General features: G+C 47.0%; 4 protein-coding genes across 6 annotated transcripts in view; 3 read left to right on the plus strand and 1 right to left on the minus strand.

Annotated features, from left to right (window-relative positions):
• Positions 1–2,676: 2,676 nt before the first annotated feature.
• LOC123095689 (probable ubiquitin-conjugating enzyme E2 18) lies at positions 2,677–7,052 on the plus strand. Its single transcript, XM_044517237.1, has 6 exons — positions 2,677–2,911; positions 3,040–3,143; positions 3,334–3,436; positions 3,539–3,602; positions 6,497–6,585; positions 6,660–7,052. Exons 1-6 carry the CDS (start codon positions 2,876–2,878, stop codon positions 6,753–6,755), a joined length of 492 nt encoding a protein of 163 aa, XP_044373172.1. The 5' UTR covers positions 2,677–2,875; the 3' UTR covers positions 6,756–7,052.
• A 4,953-nt stretch (positions 7,053–12,005) lies between these two features.
• LOC123095690 (probable beta-D-xylosidase 7) lies at positions 12,006–14,607 on the plus strand. Its single transcript, XM_044517238.1, has 3 exons — positions 12,006–12,228; positions 12,694–13,986; positions 14,338–14,607. The coding sequence occupies exons 1-3, from the start codon at positions 12,115–12,117 to the stop codon at positions 14,605–14,607; spliced, it is 1,677 nt and encodes a 558-aa protein (XP_044373173.1). The 5' UTR covers positions 12,006–12,114.
• A 1,501-nt stretch (positions 14,608–16,108) lies between these two features.
• Positions 16,109–20,353, plus strand: LOC123095692 (target of rapamycin complex subunit LST8). The gene is made up of 11 exons (XM_044517242.1): positions 16,109–16,388; positions 17,355–17,475; positions 17,697–17,798; positions 17,879–17,991; positions 18,472–18,541; positions 18,919–18,996; positions 19,086–19,202; positions 19,288–19,382; positions 19,617–19,696; positions 19,801–19,860; positions 19,945–20,353. Exons 2-11 carry the CDS (start codon positions 17,368–17,370, stop codon positions 20,070–20,072), a joined length of 951 nt encoding a protein of 316 aa, XP_044373177.1. The 5' UTR covers positions 16,109–16,388; positions 17,355–17,367; the 3' UTR covers positions 20,073–20,353.
• A 1,056-nt stretch (positions 20,354–21,409) lies between these two features.
• Positions 21,410–24,623, minus strand: part of LOC123095691 (serine/threonine protein phosphatase 2A 57 kDa regulatory subunit B' beta isoform) — a 6,826-nt gene continuing 3,612 nt past the window's right edge. Inside the window, exons 2-3 of one of the 3 annotated variants that reach the window (XM_044517239.1) lie at positions 22,264–22,590; positions 21,410–21,913 (exon numbers count right to left, since the gene is read on the minus strand). In XM_044517239.1, the coding sequence (XP_044373174.1) occupies positions 22,264–22,590 (327 nt within the window). In that variant the 3' untranslated portion in view covers positions 21,410–21,913. Of the gene's footprint in view, positions 22,062–22,263; positions 22,591–24,623 lie in introns of all 3 variants that reach the window. The other 2 variants (XM_044517240.1, XM_044517241.1) reach the window with 2 other exon arrangements.

Raw genomic sequence — 24,623 nt, forward strand, 5'->3', positions numbered from 1 at the left:
CCTCGGTCATCATGGAGGTTTTCAATGTGTCCAAAGCCGCATTGAACTCCTCACGAGAGACCAAGGATCCCCCGTCGGCCGTAGACGAGGACGGAATCACACCGGGGTGCTCCTCCCCGCCGTCTACGGTGTCAACCATACTCTTCGGACGGTAAAGTCCTTAATAAAGAGACGAGGCTCTGATACCAATTGAAAGGATCGATGTAGTTAGCTAGAGGGGGGTGAATAGGCAACTAACAATTTTTAGCTATTCTTTACCAAATTAAACTTTGCATCAAAGTAGATTGTCTAGATATGCAACTAAGTGAGCAACCTATATGATGCAACAACAACAAGTACAAGAGCAAACAAGGGATACAACACAATATAGCTTGCACAAGTAAAGGTGAGAGATAACCAAGAGTGGAGCCGGTGGAGACGAGGGTGTGTTACCGAAGTTCCTTCCCTTTGAGAGGAAGTACGTCTCCGTTGGAGCGGTGTGGAGGCACAATGCTCCCCAAAAAGCCACTAGGGCCACCGTATTCTCCTCACGCCCTCACACAATGCGAGATGCCGTGATTCCACTATTGGTGTCCTTGGAGGCGGCGACCGAACCTTTACAAACAAGGTTGGGGCAATCTCCACAGCTTAATTGGAGGCTCCCAACGATACCACGAAGCTTCACCACAATAGAATATGGCTCCGCGGTGACCTCAACCGTCTAGGGTGCTCAAACACCCAAGAGTAACAAGATCCGCAAGGGATTAGTGGGGGAATCAAATTTCTCTTGGTGGAAGTGTAGATCGGGGCCTTCTCAACCAATCCCTAGAAAATCAACAAGTTTGATTGGCTAGGGAGAGGGATCGGGCGAAAATGGAGCTTTGAGCAACAATGGAGCTTAGGGAGGGAAGAGATAGTCAACTTGGGGAAGAAGACCCCCCTTATATAGTGGGAGGAAAGATCCAACCGTTACCCACTTACTCAGCTCGCGACATGCGGTACTACCACACATACCCACGGTACTACCGCACGGGCGTGCGGTACTACCGCTAGGCAGTGCGGTACTACCGCTCGTGCGGCAGGGGCCAGACGAGGCCCTGTTGCGTAAGCAACGAGCGGTAGAACCGCCGGAGCGGTACTACCGCGCGCCCTTGCGGTACTACCGCAAGGCAGGGTTCACTCTGGGCTGGGAAGACACGGACTAATAAAATTACATCCGTGGCTACTTCCGCTGAGTTTCGGTCTGTGCGAAAATCCGGCACGGTACTACAGCTCACAGGGAGCGGTACTACCGCGTAGGGTGCGGAAGTAAAAAATTACTTCCGCCCCTACTTTCGCGCGTGCCACCGTTCTAGGCTAGAGGGCACTGTACTACCGCACGACGCGGTACTACCGCTGCCAAGGGCGGTACTACCGTGGGCCACTGCAGTACTACTGCTCCCTTGAGCAGTACTACCGCACGCCACAGAACAATAGCACTTGGAGGCCTTCATCTTCGCAACGACAAGGGAAAACGACCGGTGCTCCAATGAAGCGAAGGAAAGGTGATGCAAAGGAACAGATGTGTACGTGTTGATTCCACCCTAACCTTTCCGAAGCGGACCCCCTCTTAATAGTACGGCTTTCCTACGACTCAAATCAACCAAAAAGAAACATAGAGAAACACCGTCTTCGATAGGCTCCGAGGGGCACCGAATCATCTTGTGCCTAGACATGAGATATCTGAAATGCTCAATGCACACGATTAGTCCGCAAATGCATGGTCATCAATCACCAAAACCACTTAGGGAGAAATATGCCTTACACCAACTATAGTTGGCCAAACATGTCGTTTTTCACTGCCCGACCCATGAGCATGCATGCCCGACATGTATTGTGTCCGACCCATCACACGATTAAATGGGTTGTGCATGGCCCGTGGGATGCCGTGTGTCGTCTCATTCAACGAGGTGAGATATGCGTGACGGCACGACATGACCCGTTTATTTTTTTTATTTCTATTATTTTTCCAAAAAATGACGAAAAAATTGGCCAAACAACAACTCAAAAGGTTGAAAAGCATGCGGGCCGATCCGTGTGTCGGACTGGCCTATTTACCATGTGTGTCGTGCTTGTCCGCCGAGGTGAGGCCCATGTGTTTTAGGGTAGGTGAAGCCCACGTGCCGGCATGACGTGGCCTGTTTATAAATGGACCGTGCTGACCAGCCCCGCTTAGGCACCTGTCAGGTCATGTCGGGCCCGGACCTGACCATTGGTCACCTATGCCAACCAAACTTGGCCACGTGGGTCGACCCACTAGCTCGTATGCCTGGTACGTGATGGCCCGACACGACATGTGGCTAAGTGGGCCGTGCCTGGCACGTGGCACGGCTGTGAGGCCAGACACATGTGCCGACACAGCAGGATCCTTTAATATCTATAGGAAAAAATATGCAAAAACAAAAATAGCCAAAAAAACACAATCCATAGCACGCGACCCATTAGGACTAAACGTGCCATGGGCGGGCCCATTTAGTACATGAGTCGTGCATGGGCCCGTGTGCTGGCACGGCACAACCCACTTATAAACATGTCTAGGTGGGACCTACCATGCCTGACATGTTTATGCGTGGGCCGGGCCGGGCCGGGCGTGTGGTGCCGGCCCACTTTACCAGGTCTCCCAAGTCCCAACGCATGGAAGTTCACAAGCGTCGAGTTATTATATTTTCTCATCACAAAAGGAAGAAGCGTTGAATTGAAAGGCGAGTCTTTTCAGCCGGCCACTTGAGCTCCTCCGCCATCGGCATCCCCGTCGCGTCGCACCTCGCCGCTACACCAACCCACCCCACCCCACGTATTCCCCGCACCGCACCTTTCCCCCCTTCCCCGGCCTCGGCGAGACCGCGCGCGGCGCACCATGACGAGCTCCGCCTCCTCCTCCCCTTCCCGCAAGGTACCAAACCCTAACCCCCGCCCCGCCCCCGGGCCACGCCCAATCTCGTCGATCCCCCTTCCGATCCGGCCCCGCCGGATTCGCCTCGCGCCCGATTCGGCTGAATTAACCCTGCTGTTCGCGCGCAGGTGCTGAGCAAGATCGCGTGCCTCCGGCTGCAGAAGGAGCTCGGCGAGTGGCAGGCCAGCCCTCCCGGCGGCTTCACCTACAAGGTCTCCGACAACCTCCAGCGGTGCCTGCCCCTACACCCTTCCCTCTCCCCCGCTCCCCGCCCGACCAATCCAGTCCCCCCGTTCGGTCTGCCGTAGTATTGATCCGCTGCGGACCTTTTATCTTGGCTACAATACAATTTCATTCTCGTAATCTGTTTTATATACCGGACAAAGGCAATATGAAAATCATGATGGGTGGCACGGCAACAGGTGGGTCATCGAGGTGTCGGGGGCAGAGGGGACGCTCTACGCCGGCGAGACGTACCGGCTGCAGGTTGACTTCCCGGAGCAGTACCCCATGGAGGCTCCACAGGTGAGAGAGAGAGATCCCCTGTTCTTTCTACTTCCTTTAGCTCGTACCTTACGCGTAGAGCTTGCGTTATTTTGGACCGCTCTGATGGATGTTTTGGTGCAGGTTATATTTATGCATCCGGCGCCGATGCATCCGCACATTTACAGCAATGGGCACATCTGTCTAGGTATAATTCTTGTTGCTCCTTTTGATACGTGTTTAGTTTTTGTGTTTGATGCTTTTGCACGCTTGAGTGGCATATGGAAGTCCATTAACTACCCTTTTCGTGTTAACACTCAAGATTGATAAGATTATCTTCGACCATCTATCGGGTGGATTAATGGTTTATCACCTATGGGTGGGCCTATAGGCGAGGTCGCGTGAACGTACAGCCAACAACGAGCTGCCCCCTCGCTAGGTTTTTTTAGCCTTGCTCCCGCGCTAGGCAGCCTCGAGCGCGCGCGTTCGCGACAGAAAAAACATGGGCCAAGCCGCATGCACGTATGCAAGGCCCAAGCTGGCAAGCTGTTGTGGCTTGCTTTTCGGTTTATTTGGCGAATATGGTATAAACCGATTACCAGACCGAAAAGGTCGGTTAACCAAATTTTCGGTTTCCTATTTTGTGTTGACTTTTTCGGTTTCCATCTTTGCAAACCGAATTAAAAAAAAAAGAATGGTAGAAACCGAATTTTCAGTTTATACCGAATGCCCAGGCCTAATATGACCCATGCATGGACGGATGCCTTGCTCTGCTTCTAAATTAACGTGTATAAAAGCTAAAAATATGTACTGATATGACGTTATTCCTGGTCCACCAATATGCTTGGATACATACAGAGGAAATTTAATAGCACACATAATTTTCTTAAGACGGAGGTTATGGTATTAAATTATGGGTCTCTGAACTAAATCCACTATTTTTTTTTTAATATTCTTCTGCTGAGTAACTTAAACAAAAGTATTAATAAACATCCTATAAGATTTGTGACCATCATACATTAGTTTTATATGCATCAAGTCCCAAGATGCTTATAGCCACGACAATTTACCTGTGACAAAAGCACAACCTCCTAGCTTATAATTTTCATCTTTGCAGCTTGGCATCCGACCAGTACCTTGGTAGTGCCCTTTATGGACTGGATGGATAGTTCATCGCTAATTGATTATCCAGTACAATGCTACCTGTGTTAATGCCAGCATAGATCAAATATACTGATGAACTGAATCATGCAGATGAATAAATAATGTTGTCTATTAAACCTCTGTATACCTGAGAAATGTCTTCTATTATTAGTAAAAGAACATATAGCCTAATAAACAGAGTAAAAGAACATCTGTTTTTGGGCAAACCATGTAACTTAGGCTCTTTCCCATTTTACCATGTCTCACAAATGGACAAACATTGTTTCATTCAAATGACCGAGCTATGGCTAACCATGAACCTAGTTTCACTGACCATGTCAAGTATGAAATTTAAGTATGCATATATTTGCATTGCTGTAGCCAAATTTTGACGGTCACTAGGATCTTCCGTTTCTTTTTCTCTCTGAAATAACTATATTTAGCTTTAACAAACTTGCTATAGGCTCCGTCTGTTTGAGCTTTAGGAACCAGCTTCTCATGAAAGAAAGTGGAAGCTGGAAAAAAACATCAAACTGCAGCCCGCTGGCTAGCCACAAGTGCTTCCTGCACGAAGCACATCCGGGGGTAACTTCCTGCACGAAGCTGCGTGGCTCTTAGCGGTAACCCTGTCTTATTTCACAAATTATAGATAAATTGCCCCCAAGCGCCCCGATTCCCTGTCATCTCCCAGCAGCAAACCTAGCCAGCGCCCCAGCCTCCTCTTGCACGAATGCTTCCGCTCTCTTGTACACTGCTATGTGATGCAGGCCATGCACGACACTTTCCTAAACTAACGACCGGACAACCTTGATCATAATTACTGATCCTAACCGGACTCTCAACTAGGAAACCTACAAGTACTAGACAGGTACTACACGTGTACCAGAACCCACATAATCTCGCTAATCATAGTATTGAAACTATACGTTCCTGATTCAAATCCAAGTTGAACAAGTTGGATTATTTCCAACTGCCCCCATCTCGACTGCTGCCTCCCCGCATCTCGTGTCGCCATCCCTGCACCCCCCACCGCTCCTCGCCGTCCTTGCATCGACCACCCTTCACTGGCCGGACAATTATTAACTACATGGACAAGTGACATGACAATAAATTTTTTGTGCTCTCGTTTATTCTATTTATGCATCTTTGAGCAGGAGAGAAATATTATTATGAAATACACTCTCTGTTCCTAAATATAAGAGGTTTTTGCAGTTCAATTTAAACTGCCAAAACGTCTTATATTTATAAACAGGGGTAGTAGTTTATACATTAGTATATAATAAAAAAACCATTTACTGTTGGTCAAAATACCATTTAAACAAGCTATTAACTAAGATTCGGCAAATCACACCGATCTGGGCACTCTGGCGGTATTTCAGCCTTTTCACCAGCTCACAACCGCTTCCGCAGCTACGCTGCCAAACAGTTAACCTTCATCACAGCCACTTCCTCGATTGCCACCGCAGCAAGTCTATAGATGCTTCGGTCGAAGCTGCAGCCCAAACAAACAAGTCCATATGTACTACAGTGAATTCCCACACCATGTGTCACAAGTCTTCCTGGCCCAGTCTATTTACTTACCCGTTATTCCGCTCAACTTTGATCAATTCACATATAGCGTTTTTTTTTTTAAAGATGAGATAAGACAGCTCACTATATTGTCAAGCCATGTCTTTCTAAGACCAATAGATATCTGGACGTTTGGTGAACATCCAGTACCTTTTGCCTCTTAGTTTGTTTATTAATGTAAGGTTGAGCCATAACAGTTAGCTCTTTCATCCATTTTTATTTCTTTGCATCATTTTATAAACCTATTCAATGTAAGGTTGTTTTTGTGGGTTCTTGAGTATCTATCGACGTGTCTAGTTTTATTTAACAACTGCCATGTTTTGACTTTGCTACAATAGTGCATTTTCATGTGCCGAGACACCAGCTTTCTAACGATTCACTTTTCTGCAGATATATTGTATGACTCATGGTCACCAGCAATGACGGTCAGTTCCGTGTGCATCAGCATCTTGTCCATGTTGTCAAGTTCACCAGCTAAGGTTACCCAGCCCCCTCTGCACTATCTACAGTCTAAATGAACGGTCATCTAACTGTACATATTGTTTGCATGCAGGAACGCCCATCTGATAACGATCGCTATGTCAGGAACTGCCGCAACGGGAGGTCGCCGAAGGAAACGAGGTGGTGGTTTCATGATGACAAAGTGTGATGGGCCCCAGCTGGTTTCTTCCCCCGGCATCAGCAGCTCTTATACATCATCATCCTGCCTACCCTAGTATGGCGTGCGTCGTTCATGAAAAAGATTATTTAGGCAAGTATTTCAAGCCATCTATTTGGCGGCAAATTGACATGCCCATGTATGTGGTTTTGTACATGATGAACCTGCACCTGTATCAACTCCCGTGCTTACCAACTGTTATCCCTTTTGATATGATGAAAGTAGTAATCGAGTGTTATCTTATTATTAATAGAGGCACCAAGTGCTGGCTGGGCCTTGTTTGCTTGATTTCGTGATCATTTGATTAGACATCAGCGAAGGTTCATATTCTAGAACCTTTTGCCGTAGACATCATAATCGGTTCAATGTTGAATCGTAAATTTGTAATCCTAAGAGCGACCCAAACCAGTTTTAGAGCGTATCCAACACAGCCCTATAATTTGATGACCCAAAACCAGTTTTAGGTTTTTTTTAGACAAAAAAACCAGTTTTAGGTGTTTCCAACAGCAGAGGTCATCGAACGTTAAGCGTGCGGACCCGCACCCTACGGGTTCGAGAACTATGTAGACATGACTGAGACACCTCTCCGGATGCTTGATACGTCTTCAATGTATCTATAATTTTTTATTGTTCCATCTATTATATTATCCATCTTGGATGTTTTATATGTATTTATATGCCATTTTATATTATTTTTTGGACTAATCTATTAACCTAGAGCCTAGTGCCAGTTTCTCTTTTTTCCATGTTTTTGAGTTCTACTGAAAATGAATACCAAACGGAGTCCAAACGAGCTGAAACTTTACGACGATTTTTTATGGACCAAAAGAAGCCCACGGAGTATCGGAAATGGACCAGAGAAGCCACGAGACATCCACAAGGGTGGAGGGCGCCCCCCCCCCTAGGGCGTGCCCCCTGCCTTGTCGTCGCCTCGTGGACCCCCTGACTTGTTCCCGGCGCCAAAAATTCCTATAAATATAAAAAAAAAACCAGAAATAAACCTAGATTAGAAGAATGATGTGATGGACAAGACCCATCCGCCATGCCCTCCCCTCCATCTGCGACGTTCAAGGAGGACCGCGGGTGAGCATGACCTCGCCGCGGCATCTTAGGATGGCGGGAGCCGCTGGCACCCTCCTCCCCACCTGGCCGGCCGGATGCGGAGGAGCAGTGGGGGCACCAAGCGAGCGGACCACATCCCAAATCTCGTTGATGATGACGTCAGCGTCGATGCCGTTGCAATCGATGCGATGGAAGGCGAGGTGGTGTGGGATGTGGTGCAGTGCTTCGACCTTGACGAGCACGAAGATGCATGAGAACTCACTGCCATGGAGGCAGGCGTGCTCGAGCCTGAACAAGTTGGCGAAGCCGGCGACGCTGGCCGCCACCCCCCTCCTGTTCCACAGCTCAAGCGGCATCTTTTCCAAGGACAGGCTCACCACATGACGGTAGGAGAAGGAGAAAGCGTTGTCCCCCGCATTGTGCGGAAGGATCCAGATCGGGCGGTTGTCCAAGCAGATAGGGCTAGCCCTCATAGCAGCCACCTATTCGGATTCTCGTTGGAACACCACGAAGACGGTGCCCACCGCACTGCCGACGAACCGAACAGCCGTAATACCCAGGTGGTGGCGAAGGACACGCTTGAGCCATGGCAGGAAGGCAGGTCTAGGGGGAGTGATGTTGACGAGGCAGACAAGCGAGTTCTGGTCATCAACCATGGGGTAGTGGACATCTAGGGAAGAGGGGCGGCCATGCACCACCGGCTCCATAGCTGCGAGCAGCAAAGGGAGGGAGCTGGAAGGAGGGCCGTGCTCGCAAAGACGGGCAGAGGAGGCAGAGGCGAGTGATGGAGAGTGGCTCGAGCGGGCCGGCGTACTTAGCCAGTGCTACAAGACCTGACATCTCTTTCGCTGTTAGCAAACTGAGTCGGTTTGTCTCAAAACCAGGAGATGTGCATTGGAAAGCTCTGGAGAGAGTTTTGCGTTATTTGAAAGGCATTGCGAATTATGGAATTCACTACACCGGGCACCCAAAGGTGCTTGAAGGGTATAGTGACTCAAACTGGATCTCAGATGCTGATGAGATAAAGGCCACGAGCGGTTATGTATTCACTCATGGAGGTGGCGCTGTTTCTTGGAAGTCTTGCAAGCATACCATCTTAACGAGGTCAACAATGAAAGCAGAACTCACAGCACTAGATACAGCTACGGTCGAAGCAGATTGGCTTCGTCGGCTCTTGAATGACTTGCCGGTTGTTGAGAAACCTGTACCGGGTATCCTTATGAACTGCGACAATCAAACTGTAATCACGAAAGTGAGCAGTTCAAAGCAAAACATGAAGTCAACAAGACACATTCAGAGAAGGTTAAAGTCTGTCGGGAAAATGAGAAACTCCGGAGTTATTGCATTGGATTATATCCAAACATCTAAAAATCTGGCAGATCCTTTCACTAAGGGTCTATCACGTAATGTGATAGGTAATGCATCGAGGGAGATGGGTATGAGACCCACAATATGAGTTGTTCACAGTGGTAACCTAGTCTATGTGATCGGAGATCCCGTGAATTAGATGTGGAAGACAAGTTGTTGGCCAACTGAGAGGAGAGTATCCTTACTATTAATACCACTTCATGAAGATGCAATACTCTCCTAATCTGCATGGCAGGTTGATGTATATCTTAATGTGTTCTAAGTGGTTCATTGAAGCAGAGATGTCGTCCTGCAGAACATCTTTTGAAGAACGCACCTATATGAGTCTGATTGTTAAACGTTGCAATCTATGAGAGTAGGGTTCTCTCTAGTAAACTCATGAAAGGTCTCGGAGTATGACGCATAAGCTCCACCCCCGGGGAAGACCCACGGTAGCCACATATCGGTCAAGGCTTTATGTGAAGCTAGATTCGCAGAAAACTTGCAGTTCAAGGCCCAGTCCACTGTCCAAGTTGCTTACTAGTGTAGCATAGAGTTCTAGGTGGAAGTTCAACTTAACAGTCTCCACTATAGTACCGGTATATAAAACAGTGTTTTGGAACCAAAGGCAAATTTTGTGTGCCTCTGGGATCTGGTGGGGGATTGCTAGAATTTTGTCTATTTTGGGCCTAGCCCAATAGCAGTTTCAGAAATTCCTAATAAATCCTAGAGGCCCACGCAGCCCATTCGTGCAAGGCAAGAGGTGAAACTAAAGTTTAGTCCCACATTGCTAGTTTAGAGGGAGTTGGAGCTCTTTATAAGGGAGGCTCTTTCTCCACATGTATGAGGATGAGAACAAGAGGGACATCCACGCGCGCTCCTCCTCCGCCGCCCGCCTCGCCTCGTCACGACGCGCCGCGGGTTGCGGGAACGAGCCGATGTCTAAATTTTTGCCACGCACGACGGGTATACGAAAGGTCACGCGGAAGCTGAAAAGTTTTTGTTGTAGTGGAGATTGAATACGAACGACGCACCTCTTCGCCTGCTGCCTGTTCGTTTCGTCTCCCTCGTTCTCTTCAGCTCCCGGCGCAGCCTCTCGCCTCCTTCTCTTGCGCCTATAAAAGGGAGGTCGCTCCTCTCAGAGAGACGCACCAGAACTTCTCCTTCCTCTCGCCACAAGTTCCTGAGCACTGCGCTGCTGCTACGTTCTTCCCCATCCCGGCTTGCGACGTGCACCGCAGGTCGGGACAGTAGGCCTCCAAAACCGCACCTCTTTGAGTCCTGTACGGAAGAAGGGTGATAAGGTTTTTGGGGAGCGCTTCGCGCGACTACTGACTTCTTCGTCACAGACGCCCCGGACTCCGACGACTACTTCCCCGACGACGACTTCTTCCCCGACGTCGACAACCTCCTCAACGACATGGCTGGCGAGGACACCGACCCCAAGTCCAGCGCTTCTGCTGCTGCTGTCCCGTACGCGTTCTTCCTCTTTCTATTAGAGGCCCTGCTATAGTTCCTTGATCTAGTGTTTGCCCTAGATATGTTAGACTCTGTTTCATATATGCAACTTGCTATACTGTCTGCTCTAGAAGTGTTTAGTTATAGTTCATATATAAAGATGATGTTTACCTTCTCTTTGTCAAATAGCATGACTTGTTTTATCTAGTCGTACTTTATCTAGTATTTTTGTTAATAAAATCATTCAGAAAATTGCTCATATTTCCAACATACTCAACCCACAATCTACCATACATGTAACTTTCTATTTTTGAGAAACACCATATATGTATCTTTTTTTTTTAGAAAACCCATATATGTAATTTAGATATAGACAAATCTAGATTGTTTTTTTTGAGGGGTATATAGACAAATCTAGATGGGTTGCAAATACGATAAGAACAATATATGCGCATAGATCTACCTACCATGTAGTAGATGTGTGGCCCAGTTTCTTGCCACATTTGGGCCTAGTTCAGACTCGAATCTTATAAAATGGCAGAATACTAATGTCATGCATATATATAGTTGGATTCTCATTAACAGAAATGAAATCCTACTATTCAAATCTGCGTATCCCCGTGTAGAAATGAAAAATATTTAGATTTTTTTAATATAATGGAAAAACATTTAGATTCGCAAAAATAAATAAATTAGATGAGTTGCAGATATGGCTGATATGCACATATATCTATGTAATATATATGTGCGGCCTGGTTTCTCGCCACATTTGGGCCCGGTTCAGATTTGAACATCTCATTTAGCATCACCTCACCCACTTGCATATATATATATATATATATTGGCAGAATATTAATGCCATACATGTATAGTTGGATTCGCATTAAGAGGAATGAAATCCTACTATATTTTTGCTGCGTACGTATCCGCGCGTAGGATATATACTCACTATTGACACTAGTATATATCGAAATAATCTCCAATTAATGTCCAGTAGAAATACACAGGATCCTAGCATTTTATATTTGAAGGAGAAAAATTAATACCATATATTCGTAATTAAAGATACCCCATCAATGTGAAAACACACATGCAAGTCGGAAAAGCCTATATAAAGGAACTGCCATTCTCCTGAATTCTCACATCCCCTTCTCTCTGTCTGCACGTCGTCCATTCTCCCGAAAGAAAGAAGCTAGCCATGGGCGGCGCCACCGGCATGGTCGTGCTCATGGTGACAATAATTCCGGCGGCGTTGCTGCATATGGTATCGGCCGGTGGCACGCCGCCCTTCTCGTGCTGGCCGGGGGCGCCGTACGTCCGCTTCTGCGACCAGCGGGTGCCGGTCGAGCAGCGCGCGGCGGACCTGGTGGCGCGGCTGACGCTGGCGGAGAAGGTGTCGCAGCTGGGGGACGTGGCGGCGGCGGTGCCGCGGCTGGGCGTGCCGGCGTACAAGTGGTGGTCGGAGGGGCTGCACGGGCTGTCCATGTGGGGCAAGGGCATGCACTTCACCGGCGCCGTCAAGCAAGTGACCAGCTTCCCGCAGGTGCTGCTCACCACCGCCTCCTTCGACGAGAAGATCTGGTACTTCATCGGCCAGGTATGTACACCGTTCATGTACAGTTCATGTTCGTGTCTGCGAGATCTTCTTCGATACAAGCAGTGTATCTTCTGTCTGAATTTTTTTACATGGTTATTATATTGATTTAATAAATACAAGGTGATTATATTTATCAGTTTTGCTAGAACTCATCTAGATGAGATTTAATTTGGTCTCATTCATTTTTTATAGTCACTGGATGTGATGCTATAAGATGCGTGTGTGCTGACGTGGGTTGTATCCGTTCTTGTTTTCCAGGTGAATGAGACCAAATTACGTCTCATCTAGATGAGTTCTAGGTACTCCCTATATTTATATGAACTGTGTTGCTAAATCTTAGTCGACCTGAGCTGAGACTTGATATTATATCCATGAGATCTTACCTAGAGATTCGTGCAAATTTTTCCTTTTATATGAATGTAATAATCATTCATCGGGTTATAATCGTACGTGGATGGTATGTAGGCGATCGGCGTGGAGGCGCGGGCGTTGTACAACATCGGGCAGGCGGAGGGGCTCACCATCTGGTCGCCGAACGTGAACATCTACCGGGACCCGCGGTGGGGGCGCGGCCACGAGACCCCCGGCGAGGACCCGATCACGGTGAGCAAGTACGCCGTCGCCTTCGTGAGGGGCCTGCAGGGGCCCTCGCCGACGACGCTGCAGACCTCGGCGTGCTGCAAGCACGCCACCGCCTACGACCTGGACGACTGGCGCGGCACCGTCCGCTACAGCTTCAACGCCAGGGTGAGCCCCCAGGACCTGGCCGACACCTTCAACCCGCCGTTCAGGAGCTGCGTGAGCGAAGGGCAGGCCAGCTGCGTCATGTGCGCCTACACCTCCGTCAATGGCGTCCCCGCCTGCGCCGACTACAACCTCCTCACCAAGACGTTCAGGGGGGAATGGGGGTTGAAGGGGTACGTGGCCTCCGACTGCGACGCGATCGCGCTGGTGCACGACGGGCAGCACTTCAGGCCCACGCCGGAGGACACGGTGGCCACCACGCTCAAGGCCGGGATGGACATGAACTGCGGGAACTACACGCAGGTGCACGGCATGGCCGCGCTCCGGCAGGGGAAGATGACGGAGCGGGACGTGGACAAGACGCTCGTCAACCTCTTCTCGGTGAGGATGCGGCTCGGGCACTTCAACGGCGACCCCCGGAGCAACCCGCTGTACGGGCACTTCGGCGCCAACGACGTGTGCTCTCCCGCCCACAAGAACCTGGCGCTCCATGCGGCGGAGAGCGGCATCGTCCTGCTCAAGAACGACGCCGGCATCCTCCCGCTCCGCCGGTGGACGGTCGGGTCGGTCGCCGTCATCGGCCCCAACGCCAACGACCCCGGGGCGCTCCTCGGCAACTACTTCGGCCCGCCGTGCGAGACCATCACGCCGCTCCGGGGGCTCAACGGGTACGTGAAGGACGTGAGGTTCGAGCCCGGGTGCATCGATACGGCGTGTTGGTCCGCCGCGACGGGCAAGGCGGTGGCGGTGGCGAGGTCGACGGACCACGTGATCCTGTTCATGGGGACGAGCCACGTGCAGGAGGAGGAAGGGCGGGACAGGACGAGCCTGCTGCTCCCCGGGCAGCAGCAGAGCCTCATCGAAGCCGTGGCCAGCGCGGCGAAACGGCCGGTGATCCTGGTGCTCCTCACCGGCGGTCCGGTCGACGTGACGTTCGCGAAATTCAACCCCAAGATCGGTGCCATCGTGTGGGCCGGATACCCCGGGCAGGCCGGCGGGCTTGCCATCGCCAAGGTGCTCTTCGGGGAGCACAACCCCAGCGGCAGGCTGCCGGTGACGTGGTACCCCGAGGAGTACATGAGGGTGCCCATGACGGACATGCGGATGCGCGCCGACCCGGCCACCGGCTACCCCGGCCGTACCTACCGCTTCTACCGGGGACCGACCGTCTACAAGTTCGGCTACGGCCTCAGCTACTCCAGGTTCTCCCGCCGGCTAGCAGCCTCAGGACTGGCCGGTCATCAGAAGAGCCTGCTCGCCGGCCTGACCTCGACGGCAGCAGCGGACGGCGGCGCGAGCCACTACGACGTGGAGGAGGTCGGGGCCGAGAGGTGCGAACAGCTCAAGTTCCCGGCGGTGGTCGAGGTGGAGAACCACGGTCCCATGGACGGAAAGCACTCGGTGCTGATGTTCCTCCGGTGGCCCAACGCGACGGGTGGGCGCCCGGCGAGCCAGCTGGTTGGGTTCCAAAGCCAGCACCTCGAGGCCGGCGAGAAGGCTAGCCTGACGTTCGATGTCAGCCCCTGCGAGCACTTGAGCAGGGCGAGGGAGGACGGCAAGATGGTGATCGACGGAGCCTCACACTTCCTCTTTGTTGACGAGGACGACGAGGCCGAGATCAGCTTCGACGCCTGAACTAACTCTCCGTAGTTATTGTTAGTCTGTTTTTGGCGGGGGTAAAAGATGGATTGCATAGCGGGTTTGTTGCGGCGACACAATTAACCGGCGCCTCGAAGAGCTAATTGTTCGAGCAACATCAAGAAATGCTTGCCAGCTTAGTGTAGCTATGTAATGGAATTGTCTGTTTCTAAATCCTCAATGAGAATTTCTTTTACATGATCAATGAGATTCTTGTTTCCGTGTCCATAATCTTGAATTGTTTTTCTTTCTTTTAGAAAACAGGCACAAGGGGCGCATGTCTTTGAATTAATAAAGCCAACGTAGGCTAAGGTAGCACAACGTTAAGTTCTTACAAACCAGGCATAATAAAGCAGAAATACAAATCACGACTCTAACACGAGCGATGAGATAACTAAGGCCCCACAAGATCCGCCTCAAGATCTCCTATGAATAGCGTGAAGATGCTTGATCTTGAGAAGGATGCCCGCCTCCACCTCATTGTCCTGTCCTACCTCTTCCCTGGAGTATGCCATTGCTGGAAATAAATAGAGAACATTTAAAGATATAGTTAGTTGGATGGGACGGAATGGTTCCCTCAATGGTAAGTTTGTTACGAGTAGGTCATAGCGCCCAAGCTAAAGTACTAGACGTTCTCCAAGCTAAGCGACGTTGCTGCCCGCGAGCGTTCTTGAGTGGCGCAAGAATCTCTACCATCGAATTTGGATTCCAATTTTGCCCAAAACAGTCTTGTACACAACTCCACACGAATTTTGCAAGAGCCCATTGGAACAGAATGTAGTTGGGGCTTTTTGGAGCTCCACATAAAGCGCAACACCTGTTACCTAGGCCATGATGTTTTTGAAGGTTAATAGCGAAGGCCAGACGATCTTTTTTTTCACGACACGTTGAGGAGGGGGGGAGGGGGGCAAGTAGCTAAAATTACGAATCATGTATTATTTGGGATTAAAAAAATCAAAGTTTGAACAATTGTTCCAAATTGAAAAATATTTACGATTTCAGAAAAGGGACTATTTTTTGAATTTTAATAAACATCTTTGTATTTATGAACAAATTTTGAATTTGATGAATTTTTTTAAATTTAATGATTTTTTTTTGTATTTTGCGAACACAATTTTCAATTTGATGAAGATTTTTTTTGTATGTTGATGAACATTCTTTCTATTCAATGAAATTTTTTTGTATTCGATGAACATTTTTTGAAATTGATGAAAAAAGTTTGAATTCAATGAACAAAAGTTGTCTACAAAGTGAAAAGGGAAATAGAATAAGAACAAAAAAAATAAAGAAAAACTTAAACTGCTTCTGAGAAGGTTCTAGAACCTTCCACCCTTCCCAAATTGGGTTTGGAGGAAACCTAAATGGGCCGGCCCTATAGCACAGGGCGCTCCCACCCGGATTTTAGACCGGCCTACTCGTCCCGTCCCAGCGAAAAAGAAGGCCCAACAAACAATGGCCCAGCTCAGCCGGCTTCAACCTAGCCCAACAAACAACGCACGCAGCGACACTGGGAGCGCCTGCTCGTCCCCGACCTCGGCCGCTCGGCTCCCGATCTCGCCGGCTCGCCGGACGCCGTCGCCCGTGGCCGCCTGCCTCTCCGCCCCGCCCCAGCCCTCCCGCCCGACCGGCGCTCGGCACCACCGGGCCCCTCTGGCGCCCCTGCAAGCCGGCGCCCGCCGCCCAGTCCGCTCTCCCCCGACTCCGGCACTCGGCCGGCAGCAAGCCAGCAGGGCAGCCCTGCCCGGCGGCCAGCCTTTAGCCCGATTTGAGTACTTGAGGTGAGCTGCCTATTCCCGCAATTTCTGATTTAGGGTTTCATCTTTGCTGCCCGTTGCATCAATCGGGTGGAAGAGTCAAGTCCATTGCGTTGACGAAACAATCAGTGCAAGAACACACTGTCCTGTGAACACATACACATAGATTTTGCTATCCAGTGCATGCATGGACACCTGATTAGTGACATAACAATGATTTATCTGATTGTTTGCCACTCTTAACAATCTGAATGTACTATTATGTAGGCTTCTCTTATGCAAATTTGAGAATTTTATTATGTCTGTAAGGCCATACTGATCTGTTTCGATGTGCTACTGGTAAATTAGTTACAACGATGGCATGTCATATTTGTTGTCGAATTAGTTTTTAGGTGGACCACCCTGTTTTAACATCCTAGAAAAAATTAGGGCTTTTTTTTCCATTTTGTGAGAACCAGGGTTTGAATTGAACCCTGGTTGGCAGCCTCACACCTGGAGGCTGGAGAACTTACCACCGTGCAGCATTCTTTTTGCGATGCAAAACTTCTAAGTAGTTCGTTTTCGCCCCTGTGTGAGTAGTGTTCCTGACTTGCTTCCTGTGGCTCCGGTAAATTTTGTGTCGTGCTTGCCTAGGTTCCAAGGGGGCAGCCCCTGAAACAATGCCGGCCTCCTTCCCGTGAGGAAATTTTAAAGTAGCTAATGCACTGTTTCAGCTTCAGAGAGGTTTAAAAAGTTGAACATCAAACAACCGAGGCGCCAATCAGATCTCTTCTATCTGTTGGCACCGTTCCGGCTCTATCTATTAAGCTAGTTTGATAAGTTTCCGCGTGTACTTTGACCCAAACTCATGTACTGATAAGACTGTCGATGATCCTATGTGGGTGGGACAAATTTCTTGGTTACATTATGCCATCTCAATGTCTTCAACTCTCCTTCGCTGCTTGGCCACTTTCTGGTTTCCTTTTGAGAGTGTGTTTTATGTATGTGCAGGGCGGGTGTGTGAATGGCTCAACCTTCTGTCATTCTTGCGACTGCAAGTTATGACCACACAATCAGATTTTGGGAAGCCAAGAGTGGTCGCTGTTACCGCACTATTCAGTATCCAGACTCGGTGAGTGTTGGCTCTGGGTTCTTCATTATCCTTATGACAAAAGTAATGATGTACATAAGGTGGATGGACCATACCCTTCCATAATTCTGTTCAAACAGTCTTACAGGACTACAAACAAATAAATATTGTAGACCAATGCCTAGGCTTGATTCGCGTCAAGACATAGTTACATACTTGCAATCATATGCACCGTGTGCCTGTTGATAGCCCATCTTTTGCAGCAAGTAAATCGCCTTGAGATAACCCCGGACAAGCGATTCCTAGCTGCTGCTGGCAATTCTCATATCCGCCTTTTTGATGTTAACTCAAATAGCCCACAACCGGTATGTCGCATGTTCTCTAAAAGCAACCAATCTGGGCCAGCATGTTTCCGTTCCTTATTTACTCATCAATATCCTAACAGGTAATTAGCTATGATTCGCATACTAGTAATGTGATGGCTGTGGGGTTCCATTGTGATGGCAACTGGATGTACTCAGGTTCTGAGGATGGCACTGTGAGAATTTGGGATTTACGGTGAGGTTTCACATCTTATTATGTTGCTTGGCTACAGCTCTTTTTTCCTTCACCTGCTGTTCTTCTCAAAAGCTGTTCTCAAATAATTATTTTAATCAAGACAGAGAATCCAAAGCAAACCCATCTATAAGGGCTATTATGCAGACTCAGAGTATGCTCGATTCGGTGTGGTTTGGGTAAACTAGATCAATCGGGATTAAGTGTCAATCACTCAATTGAATGTAGCTTGTTTAGAAAATCCTACCAATTCATTTCTCTATAAATCTGCTCTATCCAAATCTCGTTGAATGGCCCATGTGAGAGTTTGCTGATACTCAAGAGTGTTTTTCTGTGCGAAGGAATAGTGGTCTTGAAGTTGAAACTTTAACTAGATACTCACCCTTATAGTAATATCCTGTGTTTTTGTTAATGATTTTCCTGTCCATGATGTATGATGTTCTGTTGATCCGAATCTTTATTCGTGTGCATGTATGGTTTCAGGACTGCCACTTGTCAACGAGAATATGAAAGTCGCGCAGCTGTCAACACCGTGGTCCTACACCCAAATCAGGTTAGAATATGTTCCGGCAGGTCTTAACCAATTCCAATTTTCATTATCCAAGCATAGCACTGAATATTGCATTTGATCATAAGCTTGTTGACTAGCTAATACTCTATGAAAAGAAGGCTTGTAATTTTTGTGTGAAGTGAAATGATGCATAGTTTGACTAGATATGTAGGAAAAACCATCAACAACTACACTCTTAAATAGATAGAGTATAAGTATGAAAATATATTGCATTATATATCTAATGATATTAATTTGGTACCGTAGGTCTTGATAGTTTTTGCTACAAACTGGCAAGGGTTGTCTTATTTGCCACATTTGTCCTGGTGTTTTGTTCATTCTATATCATTTACTTCCACATTATCTCCCCAATGTTCCAGAAAGAACTAATATCTGGCGACCAGAACGGAAACATACGTGTGTGGGATTTGGCAGCTAATTCATGCAGCTGCGAGTTGGTAAGTTAAATATTTCATATTTTAGGTGCAAGTGTATAATTAAAGTGAGATGCAAGAACACGGTTGATGTGTTTGTTCCATTTATTCAGGTGCCAGAGGTCGATACAGCTATAAGATCTCTGACAGTCATGTGGGATGGGAGTATGGTTGTTGCTGCAAATAACCGTGGGACATGTTACGTTTGGCGCTTGCTTAAGGGTACTCAGGTTAGTGAGTCTGCAGACCTACATGCCATTGTACACTCTATGATTTCTGCATTTTTTTTTCAAGCTGATGAGACCACTTGTTTAGACAATCACCAGCTTTGAGCCCCTCCATAAGCTGCAAGCCCATGATGGCTACATTCTGAAGTGCCTGCTTTCACCTGAATTTTGTGACCCTAACAGGTATATAATGATAAAAATGACCAATTTTCGCTTTCCCGACTCTTATAAATGTCTTCTTCTGCACACTGCTTTCTAGTTCCCATTCATTCATTTGCCAAACTGCATTGGTGCACATGAAAATCTTTTTAGTCGGTAGCATTCACCTTTCAAAGCTCCAATTGCACTTTTTTCATCTCAAAAAGGGATTCATCTTTGTATATTATATAACAACGTACCACTTGGGTTTGTTTATAGGTATCTTGCAACTGCATCATCTGACCACACTGTAAAGATTTGGAACGTGGATGGCTTCAAGTTGGAAAAAACTTTAATCGGTAATTTCCGGGCTCCTTTTTAATTCTGAATTTATCAGTTAGAACTAAAAGTTGTAGAATTTTAATCGGTACACTAAAACTATGTGGGGTATTCGATTTTCCAGGTCACCAGCGCTGGGTTTGGGACTGCGTTTTCTCAGTAGATGGTGCTTATTTGATAACAGGTGCGCGCTAACCGCTCACATGGCACTGCTCATCTTCCTGCCTATTCACGATTTAAAACCAAGCAAATCTTTGCTGTTTTACAGCTTCGTCTGATACGACGGCAAGACTGTGGACAATGTCGACCGGAGAGGCCATCAGGGTGTACCAGGGGCACCACAAAGCAACCGTCTGCTGCGCCCTCCATGACGGGGCTGAATCGGCACCCTCATAAGCAACACCGCCGCGACGCGGCATGGTTCTGTACATATCTCTGTCGGTTCGAACAGCACAGCAGGGTGCTCTGCTAGATTTTCAGTGCCGTGGCAGCTCGAGGACAGGCGGTTTTAAGATTTGATTTGCTGTAGTGCTAGGACCTTGTGTAACAATGTATATGCAGTGCAGCCTTTGGGGGCTGCGCACATGTGATTTGTATGGTTAACTTGCATTGTTGGATGTTTATTTGTGCACAACCGAAATAATATGTTCCCGCCGCCATTGGTTCCGCTTGGTAAATGCGAGCTAGAAATGTGTTCGACGTCGACTGTTTTTCCTTTTGGTTCTTTGCTATGTTCTTCTTCGGTTCGACGGCCAAATGGTTAAGAAATCAGAGTTAAGATGAAGATGAGAGCATGACTTGATGGAGCAAGGCAGCCACTATTTAGACTCAGTTTTTTGGTGGTTTATGTCATAAGCTGCCTCCTCTCTAGTTTCTTTTAAGGGAAAGCCTTTCGGTATTTTATTTCTCAGCCAAAAGAGTTACATCTTCTAGTAGTAAGAATGTTTCTTTTTTTGAGAATCAGACGGATAAAATTGGGTGGATCTCCATCCCAAACAAAATCAGACCGAGTTTCATAAGAATGTTTCTTTTTTGAGATTCATCATAGAATGCTTTGCCAGAGTGGCTTCTCCCTAGCTTATTTTAGAAACCGATCCCCTTATTTCGCTTGGGGTCGGTTAAAAGCTGCTAAAAGAACTAGGCCTTAGTGCGAGAGATGGTGCATTTGGATGCGGTTATTCCAGAGATAAATAACGCCCGCAGTAACGGTATCCATTTCTGAGTCCAGGATCATCTACACCCGACGAACAGTACCCAAAAAACAGTTAATTTTTTTAAAAAAAAAAAATTGCATGGAAGATGTTTCAGTGCGTGAGGCCATGCCAATTTTCAGCGCGTTCGGACATCTGAGCAGCTCTCGGGACAAAAAAGTAAATCGGTTTGAGTTAACTATTTCACAGACCTCTAATTTGTTTTTTTTGCTGAGATCTACTCAGATGTCCAAACACGCTGAAAATTGGCACGGATCTCACGCACCGAGACATCTTCCATGCCGAAAAACAGGTTTTTCTTTTCTTTTTTCTAGTATATTTTTGTGATTTTACTGTTCATAATGGGAGCAGATGAACTCTGAAGCCAGATCACCGCCCTACCGCGCTAACTGTTATTCGATCCATCGTGTGAGGGGGAGGGAGGCACTGCTTCCCCCAAAACCTACAACATCTGCAGCTGATTACAACAACTCCTACCCGTGAGCCATTTTATTGCTATGGTATCAGCATCAACCACAACACTAAATTAAAGCGGGTTTTTTTTTATCTCCGTTCTCGACGTTACTCATACAACATGATGAATTGAAATGTCCCAGAACAAGAAAAAAAGGTAGAAGAAGAAAAGAAAAGAGAAATTACATCTAGCTCACTGGGTTTCTACTTGTACTAGCCCAATTGCGGGTAGCCAACTAGGGCAAACAATGAAGGATTAATACAGAGGTTCGATTATTCATTCATAATCATAACAGAAGAGAGAAAGGAGTTGAACAAAGCAACAAGACTGTGGTGCCATCGCAGGGCCTCGTTGCGCATAGATAGGAAGAATTGGCCTCTGCTGCTACCACCATCATGTTTCGACCTAGCGACGACCACTGGGAGCTTCCACCCAAGGAACACTGACCTTGAGATTCCAATCCAAGCCATCAAAGACAAGATGAACGCACCAGCACCGGCACCGCAACCGACATTGGTGGTGAGTTGACGGGTGCGCGTGGATGCTTGCGAGATTGTGCGCGCACCGACCATCTGAGCAAGCATAAACGTCTTCTGAAACGATGCTTGTCTACTTATATGGATGCTGGTACACATAAGGTTTGCTTGAAATTACTAATGTAAATAATGTCCATAAACAATTGCAAGTTCGATACACAAACATATTCCATCTTTTTGCGTTCTGCCATGACCAAATTAAAAACAAAGACTCAGCAGTACAAAAGGTGGTAATGCATCTCATAGAAATGCTTAAAAACAAAAGGGAAAATCATAACGGAGAACATACATAACCAGCAGTGATACAGGTTTAACTTACAAGACTAAAACAATAGCTTAGTGATGCAACCACTAACGAAGAAATGAAAGCGGGATGAATATATTACCTATTTGACCAAAACCATGTCATCCCCAGAAGCCTTGGCAGCAACAGCTTCCAATTGTCTCCATGCCGATTCCCGTTGCTCCTCTAATTCTTTGGCTTTTTCTTCTTTCTCAATGTACTGCTGGTGGCACTCATCAAATAGATCACTATCCATGTCCAAAAACATCTTGCGCACATTTGCGGTCAGGCCATGAACAGCTTGATTCCAGTGGCTCTGTATGTTCCTCTCAAGTGCTTCAAATATTATTGGAAATATAACACCACGATTTTGGGCAATCAAGCTTACAATGTGATCATTGTTCCATAAGAACAAAGCCCGCTCAGCAACCTGCCATAAAAAAATAAACATTAACAATAAAGAAAAATATCAGATAAATGAAGTGGCCATGCATCACAGAATATACAATGCTTGTGTAATCAAACGTGGTTCTTAAACAAAATCAACAAGAAACTGCAAACAAATAGATAATGTCATGGTGTGAACTAGAGTAGCATGAAACAGACTAACGGCATGTTGAAATGGTAGGGAGCAGTTAGTTCTCTATTCGGAAGGGGTAGCTATACCATCATAACATGTATAGCAGGGGGTAATACCACTAGCACTAACTACTCCCCAAGTCCGGGTTTATTGGGCCCGTTAGCCAAAACTCAAAGACCAAAGCAGAATATTAAAGCTGATAACCCGTGATTTCCGAGCACACCAACAACCAATCACATTAGCTCGCAGTTAATGGAGCATGCCAGCAGCCGGTTGCCCGCTCCGCTTGTGCATTCAGCCAATCATCACACCCCTCCAGCGCTAGCCATATTAGCCTGTAATTATTGCATGCTCCTTTTTGCATGCCGAAACGTCAACCAATCAGGCGCAAGTTCAGCCGAGGGGGGCGAGGGAAATCAGACGCACACGTCAAGTGGGAAGAAAAACGGATGCAGCTAGCTTGCTCACGGGCCCAATAAACCCGGACGGAGGGAGTATTTGACATGCCTTAGTCCCACATCCCAGGATATGGGGGGCTAATCTGAGGAGCACAACTGACAGAGCACAGAACAAATACCTTGCTCTGAGCAATTTTCTTTTACACATATAATCATCCAATGAAACTTATCAGATCAATATTGCTCGAAATGCCATCAAAGACAGCAGATTTGGGAATGTACCACTGCCACTTCTTGGGCAAAATTGCAATTGTGGCACGACTTTCTTTTGTCAGGGAAAGGAAGGTGTCTTGCTACCAGGGTTTTAATTATCTCGTGCACATGAACTGCTGACACCTAACCAGGATCTCTTTTTACAGGAGAAAGGGCAATCAGAAAGCATGTTATAAAGTACAAACAACTGTATCATCAAATAGGTCAAAGCCCAAAACATACTGACTAAATGTAGCAAAGAAACCTGCTTACATGTGGAGTTATCAGGAAGCAGACATATGATACATCTAATATATTTCTTTGGCCTGGTGACAGACACTCGTAATATCTATAGCTTAATAGTAAAGCTTCTTGATGGGCTTTCTCACTCTCCTCCAATTAAAAGAACTCCAAGAGAAATGGATTCAGTATTAAACTAGTATAGTCACACATCCACAAACAATGCTCATAAGGAGAAAAATATATTTGCATATGCAGATCGAAAACACATTAGTGCCAAACAAGGGTGATGAATGCAAATAGGTTATGGAATGAAAAAGACACAGTAAAGTGACATGAAAGCATACAAAGCGGCAAAGGAGCAACTGCATTCCAATTTGGCGGTTCATGGGGTCCTGGCAATGGGACCATGAACACAATTTAACTTCCCTATCAGTCGATTTTTTTGAAAAACCTGCTACAAGGCGTCCAATACATTGCAAATGGGTTGAAAAATAAAATGATGAGGAATTTCACAATTAAGAAACTATATGTATTAGCCAAATCTAGTGTATCTAGTAGTTAGCCAACGCTTGGGGAGGAAAGTGTTTGGGTTCAAACCAATTCCAGACTAGTTCCAACATGAGAGAAGTTTGAAGTTTGACCCACAAAGTCTCCATCAAAACCCACTAGCATTGCATTCTGGTGAAAATTACTGAACATAAAAGAAAATGCCCATACTCGCACAATCATTAGAAACTGAACTGCAAATCAGCATGCAATTAGTATCTCACTCTACCATAAGACCTAATAATTAGGTTCTTGACCGTTAAATCCACTGGTAAAAATATGCAAGATTGAATTAATCCTTAAGATATGCTCATCGCCGTCGTTGCAAATAGTAGACTTCTTATGATGCAGAGCTCAGTTTGGAGTAGAACAATAGTCTAAAATGGATATAATTTCAGCAGAAATTGTTGTTAAAAGATGGTAAAATTGAAGCTCGCATCCTCT

This window comes from Triticum aestivum, chromosome 4D (assembly GCF_018294505.1).
Source record: "Triticum aestivum cultivar Chinese Spring chromosome 4D, IWGSC CS RefSeq v2.1, whole genome shotgun sequence".
Classification (NCBI taxonomy): Eukaryota; Viridiplantae; Streptophyta; class Magnoliopsida; order Poales; family Poaceae; genus Triticum; species Triticum aestivum.